General features: G+C 36.5%; 1 protein-coding gene across 2 annotated transcripts; it reads left to right on the top strand.

The window, feature by feature from the left end:
- Nucleotides 1-1,285: 1,285 nt before the first annotated feature.
- Nucleotides 1,286-12,180, top strand: SSBP1 (single-stranded DNA binding protein 1, mitochondrial). Of its 2 annotated transcripts, none has more exons than XM_008566957.1 (7): nt 1,286-1,403; nt 2,008-2,074; nt 5,573-5,633; nt 6,783-6,923; nt 7,145-7,232; nt 8,801-8,889; nt 9,383-9,897. In XM_008566957.1, the coding sequence occupies exons 2-7, from the start codon at nt 2,051-2,053 to the stop codon at nt 9,475-9,477; spliced, it is 498 nt and encodes a 165-aa protein (XP_008565179.1). In that variant the 5' UTR covers nt 1,286-1,403; nt 2,008-2,050; the 3' UTR covers nt 9,478-9,897. The 2 variants fall into 2 exon arrangements, with proteins under 2 accessions (XP_008565179.1, XP_008565180.1); XM_008566958.1 differs by lacking the exon at nt 9,383-9,897 and adding an exon at nt 12,037-12,180 and having other exon boundaries at nt 1,290-1,403.
- Nucleotides 12,181-12,866: the final 686 nt, after the last annotated feature.

Here is a 12,866-nt window from a genome sequence, read left to right as displayed (position 1 = left end):
CATCCAAGTGCAAGTAGAATTTTTACAGAGGAAATCATTGGAGGGCATGGACGGTAACACAGTGGTTGTGATGTGGGATTATTAACGTCTGTGCAAGGCCCGAAGGCAGAACTCAACATTGCGAAGGTGGAAGTAAACGGAGACAAGGGCCTAGAAATATGCCAACTAGTGAGCCAGATCTTCAGGAGCAGGTTAAGGTGTAAGTTGGAAACCATGTTAAGTATTTCGGACTTTATTCCTAAAGGGCAAGAATGAGCCATTTGAAGGGTTTTAATTAGGAGCCTGAGGAAGAGATTTGCGTGTTAGAACAATCTGGAGGGTACCTTTCCTACTGTACAAGCTGTTCAGGGCCAGCACTGAGAGATGGAGAGGAAGGGGAGCTGCTGCCCCTTCCCTGCCCCAGGCTTGGATTCTGCAATCTGTAGGGCTCCATACTCCCTGCTTTACCAGGGCCAGGATTAGGGTGAATGAGGCAAAATTTAAGGGGCCTCAAGAAACCTAGAAATCAAGATTAATGATACTGTAATGCAATATTTTTAAAATATTAAGACTAATAAAAAAAATTCATGCTGAACAAAATACCAGAATTTTAAATAAAGACAAGATCAGTTAGATGAAGTTAATTAAAATTATTTGATTGTCACCTGGTCAAGAAAAATTGTGACATGGCGATTCTCTCATTTGAAACAAGGTAAGCAAAGTAGGTTTTGAAAATATTGATCAGTTTACTTTGGCATAAATAAAATATTTAAACATAAAATAATGTGAGTTTTAATACATCCACTGTTTAAATTTTCAAAATTTCTTCTACTTTAATAGTCTGGAAAAAAAATTTAAAAATACATAAAAACATGTATACAGGGGTGCACATTTTTCCTTGTGCCTTAGGCTCCCCAATTTAATTAAAATTTTCATATTTTGTTCCTCACAAAATTTCTTGCATTCATTTTGACCTTTTAAAATATTGCATTAAAAATTTAAAAACTTTAATAACCAATTTTTTGCGCTCCCTTAAATTTTGCGGTCTAGCCCTTTTCCTCACTCCCCTTTCTTTTTCTGCTTTCATTATTGCGTTCGGAGGCCCGGGCCCTTTCATTTCATTAGAAGCTTGAAACCTGCCAATCTCAGCGCCTGGCGGCGTCGACCCACCCACTCAAGAAGCTTCCGGAACTCCTGAGTTAAGGGGGCGTGTTTCCCTCGGTACTGGCCGGTAGTATTTCTACGGAGCACGCTGATGACTTCCTGTTTCCTTTTTCTTCTCGCTAGCGTGCGTCCTCCGTGCGCCGGAAGTGGTCCCCGGATGGAGGCTGGCTGAGGAAGACCGGCGGGGAGGGAGGGGAGGAGGGCTCTCGTCGTGCGTTGGTTCTGCGTGGCGGCCTGCGTGTGTCGGGAGGTGGTGCTGTGTAGGTGTCTGGCCCTTCTAACTCGTGCGGAGGTCTCGGTTTCCTCCCAGCTCCCCTGCCTTGTTGGGTGGGAACGCCCCCTCTGGGAAGGTGCTCCAGCCCATCCCGGCGGCGAGGCTGGGGTCCCGGGTCTCTAGCGCTCCTTGGTCTTTGCTAACGGGGATGGAGGCAGTAATTTTTGCGGCAACAAGTTTCAGATTTAAGTCTCTTGATGCAACTAATATTTATTGAGTCCTTACTGTGTGTTAGGAAAGATTTTAGGAGTTTAGGATATGGCAGTGAGTAAGTCAGACAAATCTCTGCCCTCAGGGAGCTTGCATTGTAATGAAATTTGGGAAGGCAATGGATTGGAAGCGGAAGTAACTCAGAATCAGAATTTTTTGTATGGATAGGTGGAAGAGGCAGTGAAGCGGGATCAGAAAGACCTGCAGGTGTTGAGTTTTCTTTCGGGGGAAAGGGATCCTCTTCAAATGTGCAGGGATGTTGATATGTTGTGTTGCAAGTTGGAGTACGCAAAAATGAATGAAGTTAGGCATTTAGAACTAGTGAAATTATGCTTTTGCTATGAGAAGTAATATTTAATTTTTCTTTTTTTTCCCTTCAGGAAAAGCCTAAAGATCAGATTGTAAGAAAAGAAAATAGAAGCCATGTTTCGAAGACCTGTATTACAGGTAGTCACTTTTCGATATTAGTGCTGAGATATGTATTATTGTCAGCCGTAGTGATCAGATTTCTTTAGGCTTTTGATTGCAGGGGCAAAAGACCTTTGAATCCACCCACCCACCTTATGTGTACTCATTTGATAGGGCGGGTTGGGGATGGATTCTGCCTGTGTAAGTAATGTTCGCTAAAATAAAATAAAAAATTTCATTATGGGACCGGCCCGTGGCTCACTCGGGAGAGTGCGGTGCTGATAACACCAAGGCTCCGGGTTCGGATCCCATACAGGGATGGCCGGTTTGCTCACTGGGTGAGCGTGGTGCTGACAACACCAAGTCAAGGGTTAAGATCCCCTTACCGGTCATCTTTTAAAAAGAAATTTTTTTTTTTCATTATTATTTCATTATTTCATTAAAAGGAATCATTAATTTTTAAAATGTGTATTTACTTGCATTTAGATTAGTTAGAGAGCATTTAAGATGTTTAGTGACCTAAGGTCTATAGGAAACATTCATTATTCCAGTGTTTTTCTATAAGGCATGTGGTTGCTTTTCTGACAATATACCTCCTCTGTTTCTAAACGCTCCCCTCCCCACATCCTCCTACACTGAGGAGAGCAGCTCAAGTCTCAGCGTCACCACAAATTCACTATGTCCAGAATTCCTTCTCATGCCACTCAGTCTGACTCTTCATCTGTCCACTCCCACTAGCCAGCCTTGAGCAGCCTAGACTGCTGTTCTTCACTTAACCACATCTGGGTACCAAGTCTTGTAGATTCTTCTTTATAATACCTTTCTCCTAATCCCCATCTTCTTGTGAAGACTAATGAAGAATCAATTCCACCATGAAACCTGTTATCATCTTCCCCACCCTACTGTCCAACTGATTATATTTTTAGATCCCCACATTGACCTATATGTACTTCTAGCTTACTTTTCTATGTACTGAAATGTCAAACATGGAAAAGTTACTACTGTCTTAATATTACAGTATTAAGATGTCTTTAAAACCAGATATAGAGGAGTTAAAAGTTTAATTTAAAAAATTATTGAAGTAAAATCATCCTTTCCCTATTTCTGTTTCTCCAGTAAGTCTTGATTTTTGTGTGCCCCAAATGAGGCATTTTGTTATTCTGTAAGACATATAAGTTCTGGCTCTTCTGAGCACTCAAATTAGTACTTTTCTATAGTCATGATACAGGTACTAGTTAGCAGTTTTATTCTGTAGTATGTTGTAACGACTTTATTTTCTTATCTACCCTCTATCCCCCAAATTTAATGATAGAATTATATAGCTAACAGCACCAGGAATGGGTGTTCCTTTGCTTGGTGGACTTCTGTTTTTTATGTTGACAGTACAGCCACCTGAGAAATGTTTCTCTAACTTTGTGCTTTCTTTGCTCTGAGTTATCTTCAAATTATTTTCAGCCTCCCTAGGTATATAATCATTTCAGACAAACTGAGACAGCAGCTAATGACCCAAATGGGTCTCTATATGTGATTTATGTACAACTTCTCATTCCACCACCCCTGGCTCCTCTGCCCCTTTGTCAAATTTGCCTTGTGATCTTTTATTAGGTTGTTGGGGGAGGTGGCTAGTACAAAAACGCCATGATTTCTCATTTCACTTAGTTAAGCTGAAATTTTTTTTCTTTTACTGGTTCTCACAAATCACTACCTCACATTTAGAAACTTTATTTCCAACTTTTGTGTTTGTCTTAGGTCACATTTGTATAAACATCTAGCTCTCCTTTAAAGTATTAGCCTCCTAGAATTATAGACCTATCCATTTTTTTTTTCAGTCTTGCTTATAGCTGGTGTTCTGTAAAAGATTTGTCTAATAAAAGACTTAATGAAAAAAATGTTTCTCTGATTAGAATGGTTAGCTCTCTGAACTCGGAATTCAGTGATGTGTACTCCTATCTTTGTAGTGGCCCTTGAACAGGACATCTTTAAGGTGGCAGCAGAGGACAGTGGGAAAAACAGCAGCCTTGGTGTTCAAGGCCCTGGGTTCTAGAATGACTTGCCACTTATTTCCTCCAGGATCTTGGGCAAAGTATTCAATCTTTCTGAGCGTCAGTTTTCTTGGCTCTAAAGAGGGCATAATTTTACATTATTTATAGGTTTAGATTTAGGGTCAGTTGATAATAGATAAAGTACTTAGTTGGTATTCAGTAGTAATATCTGTTATTAACATTTAGTGCTGCTTATTATGTGGCAGTGACCACCCTTTTCTGACAACTATGTGACTTGAACAGCAGTATCTTTATACTTAAGCAAGGAATCAAAGTTGTTTATCTTAGACTTTTTTTTGATCTATAGGAGGTATGAAATTTCCCATCAAATATTTATAGAACTCTACACTGGGCTAAACTCACTACAGAAGCTGTTTAATTTTTGTAATAGCTTTGTGACGTAGATGTTATCTGTCATCATTTTTGCTCATTTTTAAATGAAACACTTTGTGCTAATCATTTGAGGTATCTCCTAATTCCTTATGAGTTCTGAAGGAGCGACCAAGGGAAAGCAGTTTGATAGACTACAAGTTTTATTCACAGGGAGTCTGGCTTTGGAATCTGTCTATTGCTGTGTCAGAAAGTCATTCATGTAATGAATGTAAGGAGTGTATTGTTTTATTGAAATTTAGTCTAATTTCTTATTCTCTAAACTTTCTGTTCTTTACGGATGAGAGTGAGGCTTAAGTAAAACACACATCATAACAGTTGTTTGATCATTGCTTTTTATGTTAGTATTTATTAATACATTAATTATAATGCATTGATCTCTTTCTACTGTCCTTTGGTCTAAAGATGGATTAAATCTGTACCCCCATTAGAAAACCTAAGTTTCTTAATTTCTAAAGTCTGCTATAACCAAAATATAATAATATACTAGTTGTTTATATTTAAAGAAAAAAAGTTTGGCCTATTTTATTAAATGTATACATAGTACTTTTTGCTTCTTTCTCTGTCTCCTGATAATGAAAACTGGAGTTTTTAATACTTGCTGTTAGGTACAGATTAGACTTACAATCACTGTCATACTCTCTATTGTGAAAGTGATACTGTTTTGATTTTACCTTTTATGTATAAGCACAGACCCACCATAATCAGGAGGATTGCCACAAAAGAAACAGGAGAAGACTGTAAATTAACCTTGGGCATGTTTGCTAGTAAATTCTTTGTACCTTTGGGTTCTGTAGTATTCTGCTCTTAAAAGTGTTTGCCTGGTCTTTTTGGCACTGTTTTGGGAGAAGTGTAAATTAACCTTGGGCATGTTTGCTAGTAAATTCTTTGTACCTTTGAGTTCTGTAGTATTCTGCTCTTAAAAGTGTTTGCCTGGTCTTTTTGGCACTGTTTTGGGAGAACATGGGGAGAGCGTCTCTTTTCTTCTCTTCTGGAACTTACAGGAACTACTGACTAAATGGTGAATGAATGTGAACAGGTCTTCTGTTTTTGTTGTGCCTTTCCTAAAAAATTAAAGCCATGTTACTCTTTTGTTTCCCTTTAGGTATTTCATCAGTTTGTAAGACATGAGTCTGAAGTAACTAGCAGTTTGGTTCTTGAAAGATGTAAGTAACTGATTTCCAAGTTTAAAGTGTTATTTATAGTAATGTGCTAATATTCTCAAATGTGCTGCAGAAGAGATATGTTGATTGGGTTAACCATGTTAATCATAATGCCTTTGGTAGGTATTTGCTCCTCAGATCTCGGCTTCACCCCGTCAGGCTACTGGGACCCAGTATAAATCGGGCCCTTATTCTCCTTATTAGCCAGATACTCCTTACTCTTGTCATTGTCCTGCTGTGAGAGTTTCCTTGAGACATTTTTGATTATCTGAGTCTTCCAAGGTTATGTTATGTTAGGCTGAGATCGTGAAAGATACTGTTTCATCAAAATATTCCCTTGTATTTATAAAGATTTTCAGATCTTTGATTTGTGCTTTTAGTTCCACAGTCAGTTAAAAAAAGAAAAAGATATTTTAAGGAAGAATTTAAGATAAGGTAAAGAGCTTAAAGTTTATTTTGTGAGGCTGCTTTCTCAATGACTACTTTCTCCTTTTTTGCCAACCCTCTTTCTCTTCTAGCCTTCCTTTATTTACCCCTTTAACTTATTTTCTGATCTTCTAGAACTTGGGTTTTGCTTAATATAGAGATTGAAGTTAAAGTGGTAGCAGGGTACTTCAAAAAGTTCATAGAAAAATAGAATTAAAGGATAATACAAATCCTTCCATAAACTTTTTGAAGAACCCTTATATTTGTAGGTGTTCCTCTTCTGGACATTTCTCTCAGTCTCAAGTGTGTATTTCTTTAATAGTCACCTCAGGCTGCTATAACAAAATACCATAGATTGGGTGGCTTAAATAACAGACATTTATTTCTCACAGTTCTGGAAGCTGGAAGTCCAAGGTCAGAGTGCCAGCCCTCTTAGTGAGGGCTCTCTTTCTTTCTTGCAGATGGTTGCTTTCTCACTGTGTCTTTACGTGGCAGAAAGAGAAAGAAAGCTCTGGTATCTTCCTCTTATAAGGACACTAATCCCATCATTGGAACCTCAACTTCATGACCTCATCTAAACCTAATCACCTCCCAAAGGCCCCACCTCCAGATACCATCATATTAAGGGTTAGGGATTCTACATGTGAATTTTGGGGGACACAAACATTCAGTCCATAGCAGGTTCTCAATCTCTACTTTGTGTTTTATTTCTGCGTTGTGTTTCAGCTCTGAATCGTGTGCAGTTACTTGGGCGAGTGGGTCAAGACCCTGTCATGAGACAGGTAGAAGGAAAAAATCCAGTCACAATATTTTCTCTAGCGACAAATGAGATGTGGCGATCAGGGGATAGTGAAGTACACCAAATGGGTGAGTATAAAAGACTGGGGTTTTAATTTTATCAGCAGTAAATAAACCTGATTTATTTATTGCCAATTATTTAATTAGAGGTAAGCTACTTGTAGACAGGGTCTATCTTCTCTAATTCTGTTCCTAGAAATTGTGGCATTGGTTTTGCTGCACATGTCTTCTGTTGGCATTGGTTTCATCTGCTGGCATTTGTAATCATCTTTCCTATTTTTATGATTTAGGTGATGTCAGTCAAAAGACAACATGGCACAGAATATCAGTATTTCGTCCAGGCCTCAGAGATGTGGCCTATCAGTATGTGAAAAAGGGGTAAGTTGAAGAAGGAAAGATCTTATGGATTGAAGTGATTGAACTGATAAGAGGTGTTCTCATGGCAAGGAACATGTAACTCCTCCTTTATCCCTGAATACTACTAATTACTTGATGTTAATTTAAGAGGGTATTTATTAAGCCCTTAATAGTCTGTGCGTGGCATGTTGCCATGTGTGTGACTAGTTTAAAGGTGTATAAAACATGGTTTTAGTCTTCTGAGAACTTAGGGTAAACAAGGTATGTATGTACATAGAAGTAGATGAAGCAGGAGAGAAGGCAAAGCTTATTAAGTGCCACTTGAGCAAGTACAGCATGTGCTTCCATGACCAGGGATCATGGGGCTGGTGTCTTGCTTTTTGTCATCCACATGATTTCCATAGCAGAGATTTAGAATGTCTGAAACCTGACACATTGAGTTATGGTACTATCACAGGCATTATTTTATATTTGATAATTATTTATAGGGTTAGTTGTTCCCTTTTGGAATGCTTGGATCGATTATGTGTCTTTTCCAAATTTTTGGAAGGACAAAAGAGTGTTTTTTAACAACAGTTGTATTAATGGTTAATATATTTAAAATGTGCTTGGTTTGTAGAAATAATCAAAACATATTTCATGATATTTTATGTAAAATGATTTCAGCAATGACTAAAATTTCTTTTCCTTTCTAGTAACTGCATACCTTTTCTTCATGTATATCTCCATTGTCCTTTATGTATGTGTGTATGAATATGTGCACACACACACACACACACAAACGTGTATAGGATGTTTCACAGAAAATGACTACGTGCAGTCTTACCTGCTGGTTGTGTGTGTGTGTGTGTGTGTGTGTGTGTGTGTGTATGTGTATGTTTTGGCACCTGATCATTTCATTAGTTTTGTGTTCTTTCTATATTGTCCTTTTTTGGTGGCAGCAGACTCTGAAAACTGGTGCTGGTATGGTGCCGTTATGGTCATTTTCCACCCTTTAAAATCATAGTTATGGTTGTCATCTAGTTCAGTCCTGTAGTGTTGAAGCAGTATTAGTGATTAACTCTGAGTGTTACACTAAGCTGAAACCTTTATTTTGAATTTTAATAATATAAGTCCCTTGAGAGTAAGGTCAAGAACCTCATTGTAGAAAGGAATTGATAAATAAGAGAAAATCAGCAAATCTTTTAGGGAGTCCAGAATTAAAGGTCAAGGAAAATGACACATTGGAAGTCATTTCTAGAGATTTCAAGGATGCCACTAAGTTGCCCTTTGATCTTCATGGTCTTAAAATTGCCTTTTTAAAAAAAAATTTTTTTGGCTTACGATTTTGAACAAGTTTTTTAAACTTTCATAAGGAAAATAGCTGAATGATGAAAACATTGTCCTTTTTACCTAGATGTGTCAAGTCTGTTTTATATACTGTTTGAGTACTCTTAATTCTGAATTTTGAGAAGTGGTAGCTAAAGTGATGTTATGTATGATTACATATTTCATCCTTTCTGTATACTCATTGCCACTCCTGTCTTGGCTCTCTCTTGTAAAGCACGTAGAATCTCCAAACTAAAAACTGTAAATTTTATTTATATCAGGTCTCGAGTTTATGTGGAAGGGAAGGTAGACTATGGTGAATACATGGATAAAAATAATGTGAGGCGACAAGCAACAACAATTATAGCTGGTAAGAAGCTTGTGGTAATGGGTGTTCTTTCTTTTTTTCTCCTTCCCTTTTTTAAAAGCTTGGCTGTGTTGTCAGTAAGTTTAACTGGGGTTCTGAGTACTGATGCCTACCTGATTGTAAGGCAGCTCACCAGAAGAGTTCTGTGACTTTGGTTTTTCTGCTTGCTGAGAGTTGCTACATTTATCTATTCCTTTAGAAAACTTTCTCTATACTCACAGTTTTAGTTCACAAGTAAATTTTGAGTAGAGTATAAAATTTAATTGTCCATGCCAGTACTGATTGTTAAGAATTAGAAAAACATAAACTAATGTCTTTTGAAGGACATAGCTTAAATAGGGAGAAGCATGTACCAAGATAGTTACATCAATGTGAGTGGCATTAGAAATTTGAACAGATTTATTTAGAATCTCTTTGGTACTTAATATGCTGAAGTTTCTATTTGAAATATAAGCATTTTTATTGTTCTCTTTAAACAAAATACAAAACAACATAGAAAAGATGGACACACAAAGTTTAAAGAAGATTAAGAAGATATCACCTAGAGAAGAGTTTCAAAACAGTATACACCTTTGGACATCTTTAAGTTGACATTAAGAACTTTTTTCAATATAAAATTGTTATGTCACTCTTAAATGTATTAATGGGATATAAATACTATTGAAGTTTGATAGTCATCACCTTATAAAAAAATACATAAGGAAGCTCTTCAACATTTGGAAATTTTGTATTTCTTTTTCTTCGAACTTGTTTTATCATTTCCATTTTCTCCTCAGAAGTGTATCTTTAATATACTGTATCACTGAGAATCTTTTACTATTCATCCTGTCATGTTTGTCTGTAACAAAAATATACACATAAAAGAAATTTTAAAGTATTTAAAAAAATTTTGTGAAAGTAAGGCTCTGTTATATTTCTCATTGATTGAGTTATCATTATAGTTGTTTTTAGTACCTAATTGACCAAAATGATGTTAATATGTAAATATAAAAAGTAGGATTTTATTGGAAATGTTTCTTTTAATGAGATAGATCATGCTTCCCCCCCCCACCTCTTGTATAAATTGCTAAAATTAGATTTTAAGTCAATTCTCTTCCTTTGTTTTCATGGATGTTAACACTAAGAAACCTTGTTTTTATAAATAAGTAGGTGGGAATGAAAGAAATTTTTTTATAGCAGTGTCTCAGTGTTTATGGACTTCTGAGATATGCCAAAGTTAGGTAATATTTAAAAATTAATTTTTTATTATGGAAAAGGTCTAACATACATAAAAGTACAAAGAATAGTAAAGTGAATTCCCATCATTTTATTTATTTATTTTATTATTTTTTTTGTTTGTTTTTTTTTGTTTTGTTTTTGAGACTGGCCGCACCGCGCTCAGCCAGTGAGCTCTGTGAGCGCACCGGTCATCCCTATATAGGATCCGAACCTGCGGCGGGAGCGCTGCTGCACTCCCAGCGCCGCACTCTCCTGAGTGCACCACGGGCTCGGCCCGAATTCCCATCATTTAACTTCATCAATTATTAACTGATGGCCAGTATTATTTTATCTATGTCCCCAGCCACTTTTCTTCTACCTGGATTATTTTGAGGTTAATCCCAGACATTATACCATGTCATTCATAAATTTCAGTACGTATCTCTGAGAGAGCATGTGTCTTTTTTGCAACATAACTGCAATGCTGTTATCACACCTAATATTAAATTGTTGTTAATTTTTCTTTTTTACCAAATATTGCAGTGTTCAGATTCCCTTATTACTTCATAAATAAAAGTCCATACATTATATTACATGATATATGTACATCTTAAGTCTTCTAATCAATAGATTTTCTGTTTCTTTTTTTCTTTGCACCAAAGTTCATGTCTTAATCATTGTACCATATTGATAATTACAATTTGTTGTGAATAATAATCTCATTTCCTTACTGGTAAGTTTCTTTGAAAGTATATTGACCTTGAAAACCAACATAGGTATTTTCCTGCCCTCATTTATGTTCTACTGTAAACCAAGTGTGTGGGCAGCCTTTGGATTGTTGGGATAGTTGGGTTGTTAGGAACCAAGCCAAGTAGAAGCATTTCAGATTATCTGCCATTTTGTTTTTCTCTTGTCACCAGTTTTCATTAGCATAGTCAGTTAAGTATAATTTTATTACGACTGATAGTAAAATTGAATAGATCTTCAGTGATAGTTGAATCGAAGAAAATAGAGTTTAATTTGGTTAATCCGTTTCATAGGACATGTTTTTTTCTTTTGGGAATCTTATGAGTAATTTAAAAATAACCACCAGTGGATGGTACTCTTGGCTTTTTACACAGTGATGTCAATTCTAATTCTCTCTTCTGAAGTAATCATTCTGTTCTATTTTTGGAAGACTGCAGTCATGAACAAATATTTAGTCATTATATAATAACCACTTTGTAGTTATAAGAATCTAGATTTTTTTGAGTTATACAGAGAATACTACTTACCCTCTTCCCCTTTACTTGTCCTAAGCTAACATCCTCTGGAAGAGCATTTTAAGAGCAGTGTCTGATGCTTTTGTATAAAAATGCTCATTTTGTGATATTGATTAGTAAAAGTTTCCCTAGGAGTAGCTATATAAAAGTTATTCTGTTTTATAATTTAAAAATAAAATTCCTTCTATATGAGTTTTTAACCTTACTTAAAAACATAAATCAAATAACAAATGAATCTGTCATTGCTAATTGGTCTGTGTGGACCCCAATCCTCTCCTCCAATCCTCCAGCATGTGCAGTGATATGTCTTGGTCCTCTTCTATGTGAGGATATGCTGCCTGGTTTCATGGCATCTGTCCAAGCATTGCAAGCATCCAAATTTGTGGCCAGTATTGTTGTAGGAAGTTATTGTTGAGAAGACTTTAACTGTCTTCAGTGAAGACAAGAAATACCACACCTTTTCTAACAAGGTCTGAATTGTTGGACAAACAGCTGAAGCCTACTTTTAGCTCCATTTATGCCTACTGTATATACCTCTCATGAATATGGCAGGAGTTATTTAATATTCTGAAAATTTGTGTAAAATCCTTTTAGTGAACAGTACTAAAGTATGTATGTATTAGAGGCGAATTATTAAATGAGATGGAGAACGAGTTCTGAAAATAACAATTACACTTTGGCTTCTTTTCAGATAACATTATATTTCTGAGTGACCAGACAAAAGAGAAGGTGTAGACTGGATGATTCTTCTTTGGCCACTGTTTGGTACAGTCTTATTTCCAAAATCATGTATAGTCTTTAGTTTCTAATTAAAATGCTCTTTTATATAAAATGAGTGATAATAATTTTTCTGACTGTCATTTCCTCTTCCCTTTTTGTGGCACAAACGTTGGTAGCTCCTATCTGTACTGGCATTTTCTAGTTGTTTATTCTTTTAGGGGTGGCGTCTATGGACAGGTATACAATATAGTGAACTTTTAGGTTCATCCATCTGTTTTATAGCAAAGGGATAAATGTCCTTTGGAATGACCCCCTGTTTTTTGTGCACACTTCTGTTACAGTATTGATTCAGCCACTCAGTATTCATTATTATTATATGTCAGGCATTTATCCCATCATTTTAAATGCTGATTTTCTTATCTTTTTGCTCTGTAGACTTGGAAGCAAGGACTGAATCAGCTCCGTGTTCCTGCACTTAACCAGTGCTTGACACAGAATAGCTACTTGATAAATGCTGACAAATGAATGATCCCAATGGGATATTAAGAGTTAGCTCAAACTAAAGGGGGTTGCTGAACAGAAGTTAGTGTCTAACCTAAACAGTTTCAAAACTAGCCTACCCTTTTCATATCTTTTGTCTTTGGACAGTTTCACTGGTAGCATTTATGAAACGTAGTTCACCAGCGGTGAAGACCTGAAATATAACTAGAAATGCAGTGGTTCATCTCCAGGTGATGACACAGGGGCTCTGGTTCCATTATCCTGTATCTAAGCCCCTTTTCTCTGTTCTTTTAAAGTCTC

Source organism: Galeopterus variegatus, unplaced genomic scaffold, assembly GCF_000696425.1.
Source record: "Galeopterus variegatus unplaced genomic scaffold, G_variegatus-3.0.2 Scaffold281, whole genome shotgun sequence".
In the NCBI taxonomy this organism is placed as follows: domain Eukaryota; kingdom Metazoa; phylum Chordata; class Mammalia; order Dermoptera; family Cynocephalidae; genus Galeopterus; species Galeopterus variegatus.
The sequence above is the reverse complement of the archived record's forward strand: the minus strand, read 5'-3'. Positions and strand labels throughout refer to the sequence as shown.